Source organism: Urocitellus parryii, unplaced genomic scaffold, assembly GCF_045843805.1.
Source record: "Urocitellus parryii isolate mUroPar1 unplaced genomic scaffold, mUroPar1.hap1 Scaffold_205, whole genome shotgun sequence".
NCBI lineage: Eukaryota > Metazoa > Chordata > Mammalia > Rodentia > Sciuridae > Urocitellus > Urocitellus parryii.
In genome coordinates, this window is record NW_027552342.1 from 22333 (window position 1) to 42235 (window position 19903).

Genomic DNA, 19903 nt, shown 5'->3' on the forward strand with positions numbered 1-19903 from the left:
TTACTTACCACATAAAACATGGCCTATTTTTCATAAGCAAATTTCTATGCTTGATAAACATCTCACACATCTCAGAATTCACTAGGAAGGATCCCTGACATACAAGAAACAAACATATCTGAGATAGTGTATAGATTAATATCTGAAGAAGTTCAAGAAAACATTGATCTGGCCATGAGATGGTGCAGTAACTATATAGAAAGCTAAAAATTGAAATTGAAAGAAATATAATACTCCTGAGAATTACTATGAATCAAAAAGTCTTTGGAAGAAGATATTTTAAGTAGGAAGCTCTTGAGACTGATGTCCACTGCATCTTTTATATAAATATTTGCTCTGGTTTTGAGGGCCACAGATTTTAGCCAGTAAACTCTTGGCTTGGTATAGAATAATCAGAAAGCCCAGCATTCTCTTTTTATACCTAGGCATGGTTTACTAAATATCCATTGAGTTTTTGCACAGACTTTTCCCTTATTTTGATATACAAAGCCCATTAGTTTTGTCACATTCAAATTCATTCATTCTTCAAACAGTAATTTAAAGAAATGAGATCTAGTAAATTCTGGTTAGATCATTGGGGGAGATGCTCTTGAAAAGGGTTAATGTAACTTTTGTGGGGCACAACATAGTTTTTATTAAAGCCCATTGTTAAAAAAGAGCAAGGCTTTTTTTCTGAATTTCTCTGACTTCCTGTCTCATTATGTTCTCTCTCTCTCTCAAATGAGCCCTCATCATAATGCCACCTCATGTGTAATGCAAGTGAACGAGCTGTCACAGGAGCTGAGAAGATTCTGGTAAAGTGCACTTAAATCTTCAGAACTATGTACTCAAAAATATTTTTATTTATTTATAAGTTGTAAAATAACTTTATTTAATTTATTTGTTTTTATTTATTTATAAGTTGTAAAGAACTTTATTTAATTTATTTGTTCATTTTTATGTGGTGCTGAGAATTTAACCCAGCTTTTTGCATGTGACAGGTGAGCTCTCTATCACTGAGCCACAAACCCAGCCTCTCAGAAAATGTTTTTATGCATTTATCTCTTTTTATACATTCGCATGTTTCTGGTATTTTTCTATAAGATTATAAAACAGACTAAAACAACCTCTGTGTCTGAAGAAGACAAATGAGACTTTGCAATGTATTATCAAAAAGCTCTCTAAAAGCTTTAGAATAAGAACTGCTATGCATTCACTGAGTGACCTTTAGTGAGTGATCTTTGAGTCTCAGGCATCTTACTATGAGAGTGAGTGGAAAATCTAAGATTTCATTTTAAAAGCTCTGGTATAGTTTAGATGGTAATGGCTTAGCATTTATGATTCTTATTTGTTTTTATAATTCAAAGGTGATATCTTGTATTTCTTATATTCCTTATGGTGCTTAGGTTAATGTATTGCCATTTACTTTGGGACTCAAATATGTAGAATGTATTTTGTCGAGTAAAGCAAAAGCAAGAGTGGTTCCTTAGAATACAGCAAAGACTCTATAGAATGTTTTTATTTTTAATGGGAAGAATTGTCTCATTGCTAATGATTATAGATAGAATTCACATCTTGATGACACCCATTAATCAGAAATGGTCTGAACTGACTAGATCAAAACCATTAGAAAACCATGAATAAAGAGGCAGATTAAAAAAATAGGTTTGTCTAGCACCATTTTGAGTCTCCTATTAGAGTACAAATTATAGTATTATTTTTTTTTACCAGTGAAAGGACTCAAACACATGTAGCTGCATTTTAAGCCTCCTGTAATCACACGAGTCACCATCAATCATAATACCATTGTAGGAAGAGAAATGTAGATCTTCACAGGCAGAAAAATCAACTACAAAAAGTGCAATTTGTCTTATGCAAAAAAAAAGACCTCATTATTTATGTCATACTTCTTTTAGCTCCCAGGTAACATATCTTTGAGCTCAAGATATTCAACCAGAAGAAAGTGGATTTTTTTTATGCTAGATGAGTTAAGAACTGATATAATTAGAATGTAGAGTAAACATATTTTGATATGGGGTTCAGTTGCTTCAAGAATGATGGCTTGCCCAGGAAAACAATACAGGAGATATTGTCCTCCACTTCACCAAAAATTTTATGGCAAAATTATTATTTGTTTAAATTAAAAGTGGAAGCCACAGGCAATCTACAACAGGTATTGAAATGTCATGATGAAACATCAAACTGCATTTGTTTTTATCATGTTTTTGTATCATTGATTGCTGTGGAATTTGAATGTTTGATATATAAAAATTTATTTAAAAATAAACATTAATATTCTTTTGTATTTTTAGGTAATTTTAAGGCTCATAGCCTAAGGTCATAATACACAGTATAATTACCTCATATTTTTTAATGTAATTCCAAGACAAAGGTGTTGGGATATATTTTTTTGAAAAAAAATATTTTTGCTAAGTATAATTATGTTGTTCCATGAATCATACTTTTCTATGCAGTAGAAAATTGAAAGAAGTGAATGCCTTGATTGGGGCGGCCAAAAGGTTTATGTTATCTTGTCCTGGTGAATTTTGTGGCAGAATATATGGAAGATGAAACAGAAGATTTCTGAAATTGTGTATTTTTGTTGCTGGAAACTGTTGAAAGGTACATCATTTTATTAATGAAAATGACTGACTAAAAACAGCAATGTTGTTTAAGTGTACATACAGGAACAAATTCTTTGTTAAGCCAAAATTCCCTGTGTAGCCAGGGATGGCTGAAATACATTATACTTAGACTCTGCTAATATCAATTCTTTTTAACTTTAGTAAATTTTTCTAGCTCAATAAATCTCTCTCTATTCCTTTTCTTGCTTTTCAAACCAGAGGAGCAATACTTGTCTTTTTTAACTTTCTGATTGTTTCCCAATTTGACTGCAAGAAAATATGCAGAAAACATTTGGAAAATATTACAAAGCATACAAAACGAAGTGAATAATCTTTGTTTACTTTGTGACTCTTTTTCTTTCAAATGCTGTTTTAGCTCAAAGTGGATAACTTATCTTTCTTCTTCACTTACCTTTAACTGATTATATGTCCATTTTTCCCCTAGCATTTGGAAACCACACTTCATCCACTATTGGTCTCTTGTTTAAGTCTTTACAAGTTTTTATTTCTATATTGTTGTATGTTGATCCGATTGATTTTTCTTCTCATTTAGTGTAGTTTCATGTATAATTAAATTGGTATAAATATGTCTATATTGGAGAGTGTATGATGTCCCCAGACTTTGTTCTTAGGCATATGTTGCTGTAAACTCAGTTCTTCATGAATTATATGTAATGTTAATAAAATTGTGAATGATATTCAATATGATTTTTGTATGGATTCTGTGTATAAGAAGCTTTGACACTATTGTAGCTGAAAAGCCAACATTTTATGATAAGAAACTTGATCTTAACATACAACCTCCTCAGTTTACCTCTTACTACTTGGTCGAGAAAATTAGACTATAAAACATAACTCATTGATTATTTTTTCATAAGTATATATCCCAACTCCTTTGTGTTGGAATTACATTAAAAAAAATGACTCCAAATCCATTTCTCTAACTCCTGCCCTGAAATAACACTACCTATAGTATAACAAGAATGTCAGAATTTACTAATGTACATGAAAACACTGATCATTGACCTCATTCACAGAAAAATAAAATGTCTCCAATGAGGATGAAGTCTAGAAGGCCATTATGCACACAAGAAAGATAAAGCTCTTCTCTCCTCTAAGAGCTACCATTAAGTTTGTGGAAATTCAGTCTATTAAAATCACTAGGAAATGTTAAAATGCTAAAAAGTTAAAATTTTAAAATTTATAAATCAAGACATAAAAATCTGGGGCTTATTTTCCTATATCTATATCCTTCTTATAACTCTTAATTTCACCATAAATACAAACAGAAGCAAATAAGGATCTGATTCATGCAAATTGTATTCCACATTAAGTTTGATTAAAATGTGTAAAAGTATTAACAGACGCTAGAGTATTATTTACTCAACAGTATGTTTTACTGTTACAGAGAACATTTAGCCAAGTGGAACACTATGATGTCTGTCATTTAAAAACAAGATGCAATACATGAGTGTTAACATATAAGCAAATATTTAGTTAAAAAGACATATTGCATACATAAGGTAAATATAGTTTCAAAAAATGCACTGCAAACCTGGCATGATGGTCCATGCTTGTAATCCAAGCAAATTGGGAAGCTGAGTAGTTTCAGAAGTTTTAATTCAGCCTCAGCAACTTAGTGTGGTTTCAAGCAACTTAGCAATACAGTCTCAAAATTTGAAAAAGTGGAGAAAGGGCTTAGGATTGTGGCTCAGTGTATAAAAATACCTAAACTTAAACTGAAATACAAAAAAAAAATAAAGTTTAAAATATTACACTTCAGTGTTAAACATCAAAAATAGATTTCATATAATTCTGTTCTCAGTATTCAAAAGTAAAATAGTAATTTTTGACTTAGAAAAACAATTATATACTTTGAAAGGTGAGGTTTCTTCACTATGCATGTATGATATTTATGACTGATATTTCTAAACAATAATTTAATAATGCTTAATAAATTTAAGCAAAAGTTAAAGACAACTACTTGTTTTCTAAACTTAAATGGGTTCTGTATTTTACTGATCCTCATATACATCAAGGTGTAATATATAGATAATAACCTTACCATACTCTCACAATTATTATAAATGTTTCATTGTTATATAAGGCATACATTTTGGACAAAATCTGTTCACTGTTCACTACTAGTATGAGTTTTCATATATTCAATGAATTTAAAATTTAAATACATTTTGGAAATATTATTTAACTTTTTAGAGTTTCTGGGCACAATAAATTCTCCAAAAATAAGCAGTGTTTAAGAAACATGTAGCTACAATTTTTTTTCCATTTGTATTCTCTCTAACTAGTATGTATCCACAGGTGCTGAGTATTGGTGATTAAATTTTAGAGGCATTGTTACATTGTCAATTTTCACATTTCAATTCTTTCTCTATGCTATGGTTATTGTAATGAGGATTAAATGGTGTCCCTTACTTAGAGTAATGGTACAATGTTCTCATTTGTAGAGCTTCTCTCCAGTGTGTTTTCTCTGATGTCTAGTAATATATGACATATAATTTGAAATGTTTCTACATTCTCTACATTTATAGGTCTTCTTTCCAGATTAAGTATCCTACTGGTGAAAAGAATTGATTTCTTATTAAAAGCTTTGCTGCATTGTTTCAATTTGCAGGGGTACTTTTCTGTATAAATTCTGGTGTTAATAAGGTTTAGTCTTTCTCTTTTTTTAATGTTTATTTTTTAGTTGTAGTTGGACACAATACCTTTATTTCACTTATTTATTTGTATGTGGTGCTGAGGATCAAACCCAGGATCTCACACATGTGAGGCTAGCACTGTACCAGTAAACCACAACCCCAGCCAATGTTCAGTCTTTCTTTAAAAGTATCATCACTTTATTCACATTTCACATTCACCAGGATGTCTTCTGCTGTGATGAATAAAGTTTTAATTTTTATTAAAAGCTTTTCCTCATTATTCACATTTGCAGGGTATTCTTCAGTGTGAGTTCTGTTGTGGTGAATAAGGCCTGTTATATTGCTAAAAGTTTTGGCACATTTCTTATATTTGTACGGCTTCTCTCCAGTGTAAATTCCTCTGTGGCAAATAATGTGTAATATTTGAGTAAAACTTTGTCACATACTTTGCATTTCTGAGGCTTCTCTCCTGTGTGAGTCTGTTGTGGCAAATAAGGTGAGATTTTGGACTAAACGCTTTGCCACATTCTTTCATTTGCAAGGCTTCTCTCTAGTGTGAGTTAATCTGTGGCAAATGAAGGTGTTTTTTTTTTTGAGTAAAAAAACAGAAGCCCTACATTTGTAGGGCTTCTCTCTAGTGAGTTCTCTGTGGTAAATAAGGTATATTTTTTGACCAAAAGCTTTGCCACATTGTTTACATTTGTAGGAATTCTCTCCATTGTGATTTCTGCTGTTACAAATAAGGTTTGATTTGTCACCAAAAGCTTTGACACATTCTGTACATTTGTAGGGCTTCTCTCCACTGTGAGTTCTACTGTGGCAAATAAGGTATGATGTGTGACCAAAAGCTTTCCCACATTCTGCACATTTATAGGGCTTTTCTCCAGTGTTAGTTCTCCTGTGGTAAATAAGATCTGATTTTCAAACAAAAGCTTTGCAACAATCTTTACATTTGTAGGGCTTCTCTCCAGTGTGAGCTCTTCTGTGGCAAATAAGGTGTGATTTTTGACCAAAAGCTTTGCCAAAATCTTTACATTTGTAGGGCTTCCCTCAAGTGTGAGTTCTCCTGTGGCGAATAAGGATTGATTTTTGACCAAAAGCTTTGCCACATTATTTACATTTGTAGGGCTTCTCTCCAGTGTGAGTTCTTCTGTGGTAAATAAGGTCTGATTTTTGACCAAAAGCTTTGCCACAATCTCTATATTTGTAGGGCTTCTCTCCAGTGTGAGTTTTCCTGTGGCGAATAAGGTTTGATTTTTGACCAAAAGCTTGGCCACATTCTTTACATTTGTAGGGCTTCTCTCCAGTGAGTTCTTCTGTGGGAAATAAGGTCTGATTTTCGATGAAAAGCTTTGCCACAATCTTTGCATGTGTAGGGCTTCTCTCCAGTGTGAGTTCTTCTGTGGGGAATAAGGACAGATTTTCGATGAAAAGCTTTGCCACAATCTTTACATTTGTAGGGCTTCTCTCCAGTGTGAGTTCTTCTGTGGTAAATAAGCTGTGATTTGTGACCAAAAGCTTTGCCACAATCTTTACATTTGTAGGGCTTCTCTCCAGTGTGAGTTCTGCTGTGGCAATTTAGGAGTGATTTTCGACTGAAAGCTTTGCTACATTCTTTACATTTGTAAGGTTTCTCTCCATTGTGAGTTCTTCTGTGGTAAATAAGCTGTGATTTGTGACCAAAAGCTTTGCCACATTCTGTACATTTGTAGGGCTTCTCTCCACTGTGAGTTCTCCTGTGGCAAATAAGGTGTGATTTTTGACAAAAAGCTTTGGAACATTCTTTACATTTGTAGGGCTTCTCTCCAGTGTGAGTTCTGCTGTGGGAAATAAGGACAGATTTTCGATGAAAAGCTTTGCCACAATCTGTACATTTGTAGGGCTTCTCTCCAGTGTGAGTTCTCCTGTGGGAAATAAGGTCTGCTTTTCGATGAAAAGCTTTGCCACAATCTTTACATTTGTAGGGCTTCTCTCCAGTGTGAGATCTGCTGTGGCAAACAAGGTGTGATTTCTGACCAAAAGCTTGGCCACAATCTTTACATTTGTACGGCTTCTCTCCAGTGTGAGTTCTGCTGTGGCGAATAAGGTTTGATTTCTGACCAAAAGCTTTGTCACAATCTTTACATTTGTAGGGCTTCTCTCCAGTGTGAGTTTTCCTGTGTCGAATAAGGTTTGATTTCTGACCAAAAGCTTTGCCACATTCTGTACATTTGTAGGGCTTCTCTCCAGTGTGATTTCTGCTGTGGGAAATAAGGTCTGATTTTGGATGAAAAGCTTTGCCACAATCTTTACATTTGTACGGCTTCTGTCGATGTTGTGTTCCTCTCTGGTAAATACGAACTTTTTTTTTACTAAGAGCTTTGCAACATTCTTTATATTTGTAGAGCTTTTCTCCAGTATACATTCTCTGGTGGTGAACAAGGACTGATTTTTTATATGATTTCTGGTGTTCACTCTCACTTGTAGTTTTCCATATTTTCTTTTGAGGTAAATAGTTAAGATCACAACTTCTATATTTTCTACTTATCATTTCATGAAATATATGTTTTACGCACTTTTCTGGTGAACATTCTTGGGTATGATTAGGAATCATGGCTGAAATAAACAAAAATTTTAAAAAATACCGAATACACTGGGATAAATATATTTTGCATACATAACATGAATGTAAGGTAAAATAAGTACATCAGGCGTGTAGCTGATTAGTAAGTCCAAAGTCACCATAAATCCCAAGAATATATTAGTTCAATAAAAATGTACAGAAAAAATTACCATGAGAATATTACCCAAATTCCTGTAGAGACCACAGTATCCAAGAGGAGTACATTATTAAGAATAGTAATATAATAAAGGGTAGAAAAGTATCATTAACAGCCTTTTGTCCTTTATAAGATAGTATTGTGTATTTAGGAAATTTTTACCAGCTACCTTCACTGTCAGTAGAATAAGAGAAATGTAAAAAATATACAAACATTCCTGGCTTTTTCAAAGAGTGTCCAAAATATGGTTTTTGTCTACCATGACACAGGGACATGAAAATAACGAGTACATTTTGAGTGATAATACCATAAATATTCAACAAGGGTACAGAGGCAATGGACTCTTAAAAAATATGAACAAAAAATTTACCAAGAAATATACACATGTCTATAAATTTTTCATAAAAACATTTCAAAAGACTATAAAAACCTTGCACAGTCAATGGCCATAATACTTGGATGAATTCAACACATTACACTCTAGTATAATAAATTGATTTTTATATTTTTACATTCGTGTGATATGAGAATTTCCTTTATTGACAAATACAACATTGTTTATTTATAAGTATATCACTTTATACTATATATACAAGGTAAAATGACTAAATAGAATAAATTAACACAATCATTATTTCATATAATTATCAATTTTGTCCTTACAAGGTATTGTATTTTTTTCCACTAGTATTTATGAAGAAAATAATACACTCACTATGTGGTAAAATAAAACTCTTGACCCTATTATGCTCAATAAAATTAAAATATGGAGACTTTGACTATAATATTAACCCTACAAAAAACACAGTATCTGGTCAGAAAAATTTTGCTCGCTAAAATTCTGACATCCACATGTGAATCAAATGCTCCTACAACTTAATATCTGCCTGCCACCTTTCACTTAATTCAAAGTCCTGCATAGATTTCTTATAACACTTTAAGACACAAAATAAATAAACTAAATAATAATAGGATATAAGTACATATTTTTACCCATTTGACATTGATGGGCACACACATTGAGTCCCTAGCTTTAATACTAAGAAAAATGTTTTCAGTAAACAGAAGCAGAGGTATCTCTTCAAAATTATGATTTAATTGTTCATGGATACATATTGAGTAGTGGCAATTCTGGATCTTTAGGTCATCCAACTGTTAATGTTTCATGTGTAATGCTTAAGATTACCCCAAAAATTCTATATCACAAATTACAACACAAGTCTTTTTAAAATTGTTTGAGCCATGCTCTTTCTAAATTCCTGTGACTTCTCTCAAACATGAAGTACTTTTGCATGGCCTCCCAATTAGCAAATATTACAAGAATTCAGCTCTGTTCTTGCCTATTTTTATTTATTTAAATGTTTTTATATTTTTTTCCAGAAAATGGACTATGTAATGTACTGATGGCTCCTTTAATGAACAAATAAAAAATAGTAAAGCAACTATAAACAAAGAAAATCATGGCTAAATCCAAGTGACAAAAAAAAAAAGAAAAAAAAAAACATTAGGAATTTATCATTAGGATACTGACAGTTATGAATTACTCAAAAAAACACTAAATAATTATTTAAACAAAGTTCATAGAGTGAAATTCAAAAATATTAACATCAATGAGCACAATGTTTATGTGAATAATTCTTTTAGAAAAAATGACAGGGGTATTCCTAGTGTGCAAATCTGAAATTCTACCAATATGGGAGAGGCTTATCAAGCAGTACCAAGTTTAAGACAAGTCTAAGCAACTTGTAAAATACTGTAAAAACTAAAAATATATAGGGCATATAAAGAGAAGTGGGATATATATATATACACACACACAAACACACACACTGTGTTTTGTTTAGGGTTGATATTATTGTCAAAGACTCCATATATATTTTCACACTTTATGTATATATAAGTATGAATGAAAAGAATCCAAGCATGCAACAATAAAAAAAACAATGATCCAGAAATTAAATCACTAATCAAAATAAAAAAATATATATAAAGTAATTACAAAGTAGAAATATAATGACTTATTCACTTCAGAATATTTATGATTACTAATGCATTATTGCAAAAGACAAAAAAAGAAAAAAAATTACTAACAGAATTGAATCTAAAAAAAAAAATATATATATATCAAGTCAGTTCCAGCAAAAGGCATGGAAAAAAAACAAGCATGATCTGCTCCCAGAGGCCCTATTTGTTTAAAGATGGATAATGCTCCCTGCCTGTACATTCTCATTCTTTTGCACAATTTTTAATCAATGAGATATAGTATTAAATCATGAAATTTCTCATAATTCTTTTGGACGAGCTTTTGTTGAGTGAGCAAATTGTATCCTAATACTTGCCTTTTAAAACAGAAACAAACAAAGATCTAGCCACTTTTATATTAGTATGCATTAAATATTTTTTTATTTACAGTTAATGTGCTCAATATACAACATAAAGTTAATACTCAATATTGGTCATCTGCATTGAATAGACATTTTATTTTCAAACAGCCATTACCCAAAAAATTTTATAAGGTTTCACCAGACCAGCATGACAAGATCCTATGCCTTTGATCACGTGGGAAAAAGCATAGACTGCTACACTTTTGCCAACATGTCCTTTTTGGACTCTAGCTTCATGCATGAAAAATAGCAATTATAAATGTACATCAGGAAATTCACAAGCTGATTTCTAAGTTTCATTTAACCCTGGAAGATAAGAGTTTATCCAAACAAGAGAATAATTATTCTCCTCAAAAGAGGAGAAACATTAAAAGAGGACCCCAAGATACTTGAATTCTAGTTACTTGGGGGGATATAAAACCATTAACAGCCTCAGCTCTACAGTCGTTGGCTAAAATGGGGTTAGAATGTACTCTAGATGACTTTGTTACTGTTTTGATTGCTAAACTCACACAAAACTCTGTAAATGCTTTGGTATTAATAACAAAGTTGCTCTGTTTTTGTACACCAGCTTGGGGAAATTCAGTACTGTCAGATCCTGGACTTCTAGAACTCATTACAATATCTTGACTCACTTGCATAAAATTGTTATATTCCTGCAAAAAATTTCTCATGGTATTCATTGTTGTCTTAGCAAAATAAAGTGTCCTTACCATTTACATAGTATTTAATAGGTCACCATGCTGTGCAATTTATTCATAAAAGGTCTATTCCTCTTGTGATGATTCAGTAAAGCTTCTCTCTAAGGCAGAATTTAATGCTTTGACATTCTCCTTAGTTGGTTTACATGGACTAGCTCTACGGGCTTATAAAACTATTATGAAACACACCTATGCTATTATAAACAGTATTAGTCATGCCTCCATGGATATAAATATGCTTAATAAAGAACAAAAACAACATTGTCAAGTCATACTTGACAATCATGATGCAATTGATTGTCTGTTATTGTTATATCATAAAGGATATCAGAAGTTTAATAATATGTGTTCCTTCAATTTAAGATATAATAGTAATTTTATTTCAAAAGACTTAGATTACCTGAAAGATATCATTAATAAGGTTCAACAAAAGGTTGGATTTTGCACTTGTTGGATTGGTTAACTTCATGTTTACTCAATTTCATCTGAGTAAAAAATATTCATAGGTGGATGTTTACTGATGTTGGAACTTGCAGCTGTCTATTTCTGCCCTATTTCTGCCCCCACCAGCATTAAGGAGATAAGTGATATTATTTATTCAAAAGGCCTTAAAAAAAAGAGGGGAGGTATTAGGTATTCTGACCTTGAAAAAGACAGGAAAGTGTGGGGGTGATTGTAACTGGCACCCTAAGGTCCACAATTGTAATGCCCAGCAGTTTCTCCCTGAAGCTATTAAGATAATTCTACAGGTGCACTATCTAGTTTCTGTTGTAATGTCCCTAGGGAGAAGGGGCTCTATATTTGTATTAACTGTACCTAATAATGGTTAGCTAGCACTTGGAGTTAAAGAAATACTCGGTTAGAATGTAGTCATGATATCAGAAGCTATGTAATTTTGGGGTATTATCTGTGCAGCTGTTAAGAGGGGTGGCCAGTTTTTTTTTTTTCTTTTTCCCTTTTCACTGGGTGTGTGTCTCTCTCTTCTGTTTGCTTTTTTAAAGGTTTCCTCACAAGAATATTTGAAACAGATCATGCTGGCCCTCACAACAAAAGGTAAGTTTTGATGGTAAATCTGAATAAACTGGGACATCACTAAAGAAGAAAACAGAGAACAACAAGGAATTTGAAAATGTGATAAATATAGGGCAGTATGTGTTCAATGATTACAATCAAAATAAATAAACCTAAGCTTCTGAAAATTTCTTCTGCTGGATAACTACTCTTTCAACATTTTTCAGTTTGGTTTTCTCCTTGACATTTGAATGACTCAACTTTGTCCCCTGCTATGTGTTATCTACAATAGTTTACATCAATAAATTATACTAGGTACTACTTATCTAAAGTGAAGGATGTATAACACACAAAGAAAGAGACAGATTAAAGAGTAAAATTATATATATATATATATATATGTATATATATATATATATATATATATAGAGAGAGAGAGAGAGAGAGAGAGAGATCTGTACTAAGAATGCCCTTTTTTTGAAACACAAATATAAAACTCATTCTTATAGAAAATTTCCCAGAAGATACTCTGCAACAGAAGTAAATTAAATAATAATTAGTAATTAATAATTTTAAAGGGAAATTAAACTTACCCAGGAAGGCCAAGTTTCTATAGTTCTCTAGCATCACATCTTTATATAATTTTTTCTGTGCAGGCTGAAGGCATTCCCACTCCTCTTCAGTAAAATCAATGTATATATCCATAGGTGTTAAGAGTTCCTAAAATAAGAATAGGTAAATAAATAACACATTGACCACATGAACATTTGCAGTCTGTAATGTAATTAAAGTTGAAATGAGAGTTAGTAGGCTATCATGTAGATAGTGTTTTGGAACACAATGATACTATTATCTACTACTGCAGAAAAAGTATACTTGGAGCTGGGGATGTGGCTCAAGCGGTAGCGCGCTCGCCTGGCATGTGTGCGGCTCGGGTTCGATCCTCAGCACCACATACCAACAAAGATGGTGTGTCCGCCGAGAACTAAAAAATAAATATTAAAAATTCTCTCTCTCTCTCACGCTCTCTCACTCTCTCTCCTCTCTCACTCTCTCTTTAAAAAAAGAAAAAGTATACTTACTCCACATTTATGAAACACAATATAAAACTCAGGCATTATCACAAAAATATATATTTTGTAAGTTTTTATATCTTGATCTAAATTATACATATTTTTTCAGATGAGAAAATCATGGTAATGAAGAAGGAAATACTCAAATTTAATTGTAAGACCATTAATCATAGATTTACTAATGTGTAAATGTGTAGTGGGATCTCTACTAATTCGAAAATCAATGGTATAAGAGAAATTTTGAAATATAACAAGGTATACAGACCACTTAATGGAAATATATAATAGTTTATTTAAGTTCAAATATTTTATGGTTTTTATGTATTTTATTAATATAAAAAATAGCAACAACAATCCTGTTTGAATTTTCCTTTTTATAATTTTAACATTTTAACATACAAAATTATAATATATATATATATATACACACACATACACACACACACAAATTTTTGTAATCATAAGTATATGATACACCCACACAGGAAACAGAGACTAAAATTACAGCAACTGTACATGAGAATACAGCCACATTCTTCCAGAGTTGAAACCAAGGGCCATGGCTAAAGAGGAAGAAATAATTATTAAATTTTTTAAAATGTAAATTCTAGGAGGTAGAATTTTTGTTGATGTATTATATCCAGATTGACAAATACTATAAAATACCATGTATGATTTATGCTGATGTCACATGAATGTTGCATTTCATATGCAAGTATGTTTACAAAAGGAATATGCAGTATTTGAGAAAATGAAAATACAGAAAAAAAACATAAAAGACTCAAATATTCAACATATTTACAAAGCATAAAACTATTATGAAAATGATCATTTTCCCCAAGGTACTCTTTAATAATAACTGCTCATAATTTTACCATTCTTTACTTTTTGATAAAAAATAAATCAAAGCAAAAACTTCTAAAATTTTCCTGGAAAGTTGAATGTATATAAAATTAGACAAGAACTCTCTCTAAATGTACTAGTGATCATTACCTGACACTAATGCATGTTATAATATTAAAACAGTGTAGTAATTGTTCTTTTTTTTTTTTAAAGAGAGAGTGAGAGAGGAGAGAGAGAGAGAGAGAGAGAGAGAGAGAGAGAGAGAATTTTTTAATATTTATTTTTCAGTTCTCGGCGGACACAACATCTTTGTTGGTATGTGGTGCTGAGGATCGAACCCGGGTCGCACGCATGCCAGGCGAGCATGCTACCGCTTGAGCCACATCCCCAGCCCCCAGTGTAGTAATTGTAAGATAAAGAAATCACAATACAGAAAACTACATAGGGCAATTCATATGTATGCAAATATCTTTTTATTGTTAATTATTGTAAGTATATAAATCAAAACATATCAAAAATATTTAATGTGAGTGAATGCTACAATCCAACCTCAAGGTAGATGTTAGAATAAAAGGCATAGATTACAAAAGCAACTTGTGTGCACAATGTGTGTGACACTGGAATTATACACAAGCATTCACCAAACAGCAGATATAAAGAGAGATAATTTTAAAAAATAAAATAAAAATAAATAAAAGCAGAATATAATCCTCCCTCCATTTATGGATATACCAAATAAATATATACTCCTGTTTTGAGGCCTTCTAAAAACTGTAAAGGAATTAGAGGAACACAAATTGGAAAACTGAAAAAAAATAAATATTGATGAAGAGACAAGAAGAATTTACTTGAAGAATTTCCTGATTTGAACAATATGCAAAATTACTGGAACAAAATGCCCAAGTCCAGTGTTAATATAAATTAAGGCAGATTGATTTGGGTTTGAAATATATTATTTAACTCCAAATGGCCTGTAGTTTAAATGCTAATTTATCTGTACACCCAGAGGAAGGAATAAGATATACGTGAGTATTTACTCCAGCAAAAATAAATAAATAAATAAATAAATAAATAAATAAATAAATAAATAAATAAATAAAATAAGTGGTTTTCTATGGCCATGCAAGATCCATGGGCTTTATTCCATTAGATCAGAGTGGAAGAGGTGTTAAATCTTAAGGTAACCCCTTAATCCCTTAGGGGGATTTGCCAACATTCTCTAAAAATGCAAAAAGCTGTTGCTGACAGTTGAACTTTTATCTAGACAGTACCAAAAATTTAACAGGGAAACACAGAACACCACCGAAAGCCAAAGTGGCAGTTTAGCACTTTCTGAGCTCTATCACCCAACTCACTTTACTTATAACACCAGACCTAACCAATTCTATCTGTAAGTAATTTGTCCCGATATTAACTTTCTCCATTCAATGGACTACATCTGAAACCTCAAAGCATTGAAAGCATTGATAACTGTGCAGGGCAAATCTCCCTAGATCAAAAAAGAGTGTTTTCACATTGGTGTGAAAACATTGTAATGGGCTAAAATCTCGAATATTAGTGAAGAAAAATGGTTACAATCACAGATCCCTCTTTATTTTTAAAATAGGTGCACATCAATTTTTTTTCCAGTGTGAATAAGGCACCCTGGAATCTAAAAAGCTTGCATCAGAATTTTAGTATACCATCCAACTATAAGATCTTCTGCATGAGCACAGCTGTTAGAATGGCTACTCTCAAAAAGTGAAATAGTAAGTAGTACTCCAATTATATGAATATGGAAGAAAGAAACACTGTGCTAGACTATAAAATTAGTGAAGACATTTAAAAAATGGAAGTTGAGAGTTCTCTCAGTTATTTTTTTGAGAAACTAAGCTCTCTACATATATACTGCTCTTGAACAAGAAAAGCCCCATGTACTGTTCTGAACTTGTGAGACGCATTTGATGTGCCAGCTGTGTGATCCTCATATTACATAGTTCTGACACACAGTTCCAGGAAAATACTAGAGTAGGGAATGAGAATGATTTCATATACATTCCACTAAAAGAAATCTGAGCATAAAGACACTCTGACAGGTTGTCTGCCTTTGGAGACACAAAGGAAGAATAGAAACACATGATTTTTCCAAGATCAAGGGATTCTTCTTTACTTTTCAATCATGTAAAATGCTCATAAACAATAACAACAAAAAATTTTGCTTTTGATTTTTTTCTATGATACTGGGGATTTGAAACAGCAGAATGTTAATTCTGGGCTACATACCCAGCCATGTTTTAAAATTTTGAGACAGGGTTTTCTAATTGTCTAATTAGTCTACCTAAGTTCCTGATGTTTACCTTAAATTTGCAATCTTACTGACTTAGCCACTTGAGTGTCTGGAATTAAAATGCATGTATCATTACACCCAGAGAGAGAAAAAAATAGCTTAAAGTCTCATCTAGTTTTTGGTACAACAATTGAAAATTGAAAATACCATGTTCATTTGAAATATAATATGGGTAAAGTAACTGATAATACTACAAAAATGTAACTGATAATACTGGGAAATGGGGAAGTTGTCACTGAACAGGAAGCTAAAATTTTATATATAAATACAACTCACAATACTGGAGCATAAATTTAAAATCAAACTCAGCAACTGTCTGAAGATAAAAAAAATAAAAGCATACCAAGTATGTAGCTACATGATACAGTACCTCTGGCTCAATCCACAATACCACAATCTCCAAAAAGAAGGAGAATGAATTCAGGAGGAAAGAAAAACTGAAATACCTATAGAGTATCTCACCCCCCTCCTGGAGGAAAAAACACATGGAGTTGTAATTGGGATGATCTCCTCACTCCAGAATCCACATCACAATCTGAGAAGATTCTGAAATATTGCCACAAATGTTCTCACATATAATTTAAGGTAGGGGCTGAAGATATTCTATAGGATACTATAGGACTTCCAGTGTCTAATTTTAATACAGGGTCTACTTGACTGGCCAGTGGAAATTCATGGCTGACCTTTCTCAGAAGAAGACACAGGACTGCAGAAACCAAAGATTACACCAGGGATTCTAGCCAACCATTGCCAGTTCCCATCATAATCAGTGCAGCCAGTTTCAACCAGACTCACCATCAAGTCTCAGGATTTCAATGCATACTCATCATTTACTGTATTTTTAGAAACCACGTGTCCTCTGTATAAATCACAAAGTATCTATACAGGAGAAAAAAATCAGGTTCACTGGACATAAGTAAGGAAGTCAAGAAATGGATACCCACTCTGGCAGACTTCACACCAGATGATCAAAACTTGTTTCTCTTTACTGAATATGTGTAGATTGGACAATGCTTATATAAGAGTTCTGGATTGGACACAACTTATGTCTTCATATGCTCAATATGAGCCTAGTGAGTTTTTTGAGAGTCAGGAGATAACCACAAATCCAGAAATAAATGATGTCACAATTGTATGGTCTTGTCTGAACATTTATTTATTTATTTTTGAGGCTCTGGGAATTGAAATCCAGATCCTCAGGCTGAAGTGAATGTAAGGCAAGATATCCTTGGAGAAGTAAAATCCAGTCACCCCAGAAAAGCATTTGCATTTAAACTTGCATATGAGGCCTTTTGAATTTGTACATTATATATGTAAATATATTATTTATGGATGGAAATAATACAGTGACAAGGCTGTAAAATTTCAGTTAACTTCTCTTGTATTGAAACAGATTGAACATTAAAATTATATGAGGTGGAAAGATAATTATTTTTTAGAGGTCATATAAAAATAGTAAAAATTGAATTTTATAGTATAACCCATAATTTCGACTATGTGAAAATTACCATTATGTATTTAAAATATTACTAATAAAGCATATATATATTTTTGGAACAGCACCCTCAAAACTATTTCAAGACTGCAGAAAATCTCAGTTCACAGAACCATATTTGAGAGTAATGCTTGTCCTGAGTTCAAGAAGATGAAGGACATGATCACATCTTTTAACGCTACAGGTGAAAGATACATTCATTTTTTTTTAGCAATATGTCTCCTGAGATATAAAATACTAGAGAGAAACTCCTCTGAGTGGGGGCAAGGAGATTTAACCAGAAAGTGGATGGTGTATTATATATATATATATATATATATATATATATATATATATATATATATATATGTTTTTTCCCAGATCCAAAGATTTGAGTATATTATTTAAATTGATTAATTGTATATTCCTTATTTTATGACATGGACTCAAACCCAATGGCCTGTCTATAACATTTTCTTTTTCTTCCTAAGATGAAAGCCCCTTAAGAAAGTGGGCTTGAAATGAAGATGAATTGTGTTGCTATCATGATGTCATGTCAGGTAGGGGATTTGAAATTTTGCTTCTTCAAGAATACTACTAAAGCACAAGAAATAGAAACAAGAGTCACTAGATTTGATGAATTCAAACTGAAAAGATTCTTCTCAGCAAAAGAAACAATCAGTGAGGCGAAAAGTGATATCAGAGAATCGGAGCAAATTTTTACCACATGCACATCAAATAGAAACCGAATTTCCAGAATATATAAAGAACTTAAGAAACTTAATACCAAAAAACAAATTTCCCAATCATTAAATGAAATGGGCTAAGGAACTGAAGAGACAGACTTCTTAGAAGATAAACAATCAATCAATCAATAAAAAAATGTTCAACATCTCTAGCAATTAAAGAATTGCAAATTAAAACTACTCCAAAATTTAATCTTACTCCAATCAGAATGGCAATTTTTAAAAATACAAGCAAAAATATATGTTGGTGAGGATAGGAGGAAAAAGGCCCACTGCTACACTGTTGGTAGGACTCTAAATTAGTGACATCAATCTGGAAAAGAATAAGGAGATTCCTTAGAAAACTCAGAAAGAAACCAAAATTTACCTAGCTATCCCTCTCCTCAGTTTAGACCAACAAGAGCTAAAAACAGCATAACACAGAGGCATATCCACATCAATGACAGCAAAACAATTCACAATAGGTAAACTATAGAACCAATATATATGCTCTTCAATAGATGAATGGATAAAGAAAATATGGTCTATTAACACAGTGGAATATTACTGAGCATTAAAAGAGAATAAAATTATGGAATTGGGAAGTAAATGGATGGAGTTGGAGAATACCATGTTAAGGCAAGTAAGCCAATCCTCCTAAACCAAAGATGTTTTCTCTGCTAAGTGGATGGTGATCTACGATGAGGGAAGTGGGAGGTAGCATGGAAAAAATGAAGATAAAGTGGAGGGAGGTGATCGTAGATTGTATAGAGGTAGATAAAATGGTGGAATGAAATGAATATCTTGTTGTACACAAAGTACAGTTACATGGGTTTTTTAACTATACTTTCTGTACAACAAGAGAAATAAAATTTTGTGCTCCATTTGTGTTCTATGAAGTGAAATGCATTCTGCTCTATTACCAAGTTAGAACAAATTAATAAATTATTTGATTTTTAAAGATTCAGGAAAGAGACTTTCCTTTCCCTAGATCTATAGAGAAACATATATTCATAATATATTCTATATATAACATGCACATTATTTAATGTATATAATTTATGAACAATTTTTTTCATATTTCTATCGATTTTTTTTAAAGAAATGACAACGAAGCATTACAATTTTTATTTCATGTATAGAACAAATTTTTCATATCTCTGGTTGTATATAAAGTATGGTGATACAAATTTGTGTCTTCATTCGTGCACTTTTTATGATGGTCTCTATCACATTACACCATTCTTGCTAATCCTCTGCCCCCTTTCTTTTCCTCCCACTCTTCTTCTTTATTTAGAATATATCTATTTCTCTCATGCTCCCCCTCCCTACCACATTATGAGT

The 19903-nt window shown here is 32.1% G+C and overlaps 1 protein-coding gene across 1 annotated transcript in view; it reads right to left on the reverse strand.

The window, feature by feature from the left end:
• Positions 1 to 1441: 1441 nt before the first annotated feature.
• Positions 1442 to 19903, reverse strand: part of LOC144251771 (uncharacterized) — a 33686-nt gene continuing 15224 nt past the window's right edge. The window contains exons 2-3 of the mRNA XM_077794515.1: positions 12712 to 12838; positions 1442 to 7858 (exon numbers count right to left, since the gene is read on the reverse strand). Coding sequence (XP_077650641.1) covers positions 6546 to 7858; positions 12712 to 12838 — 1440 coding nt within the window. The 3' untranslated portion in view covers positions 1442 to 6545. The remainder of the gene's footprint in view (positions 7859 to 12711; positions 12839 to 19903) is intronic.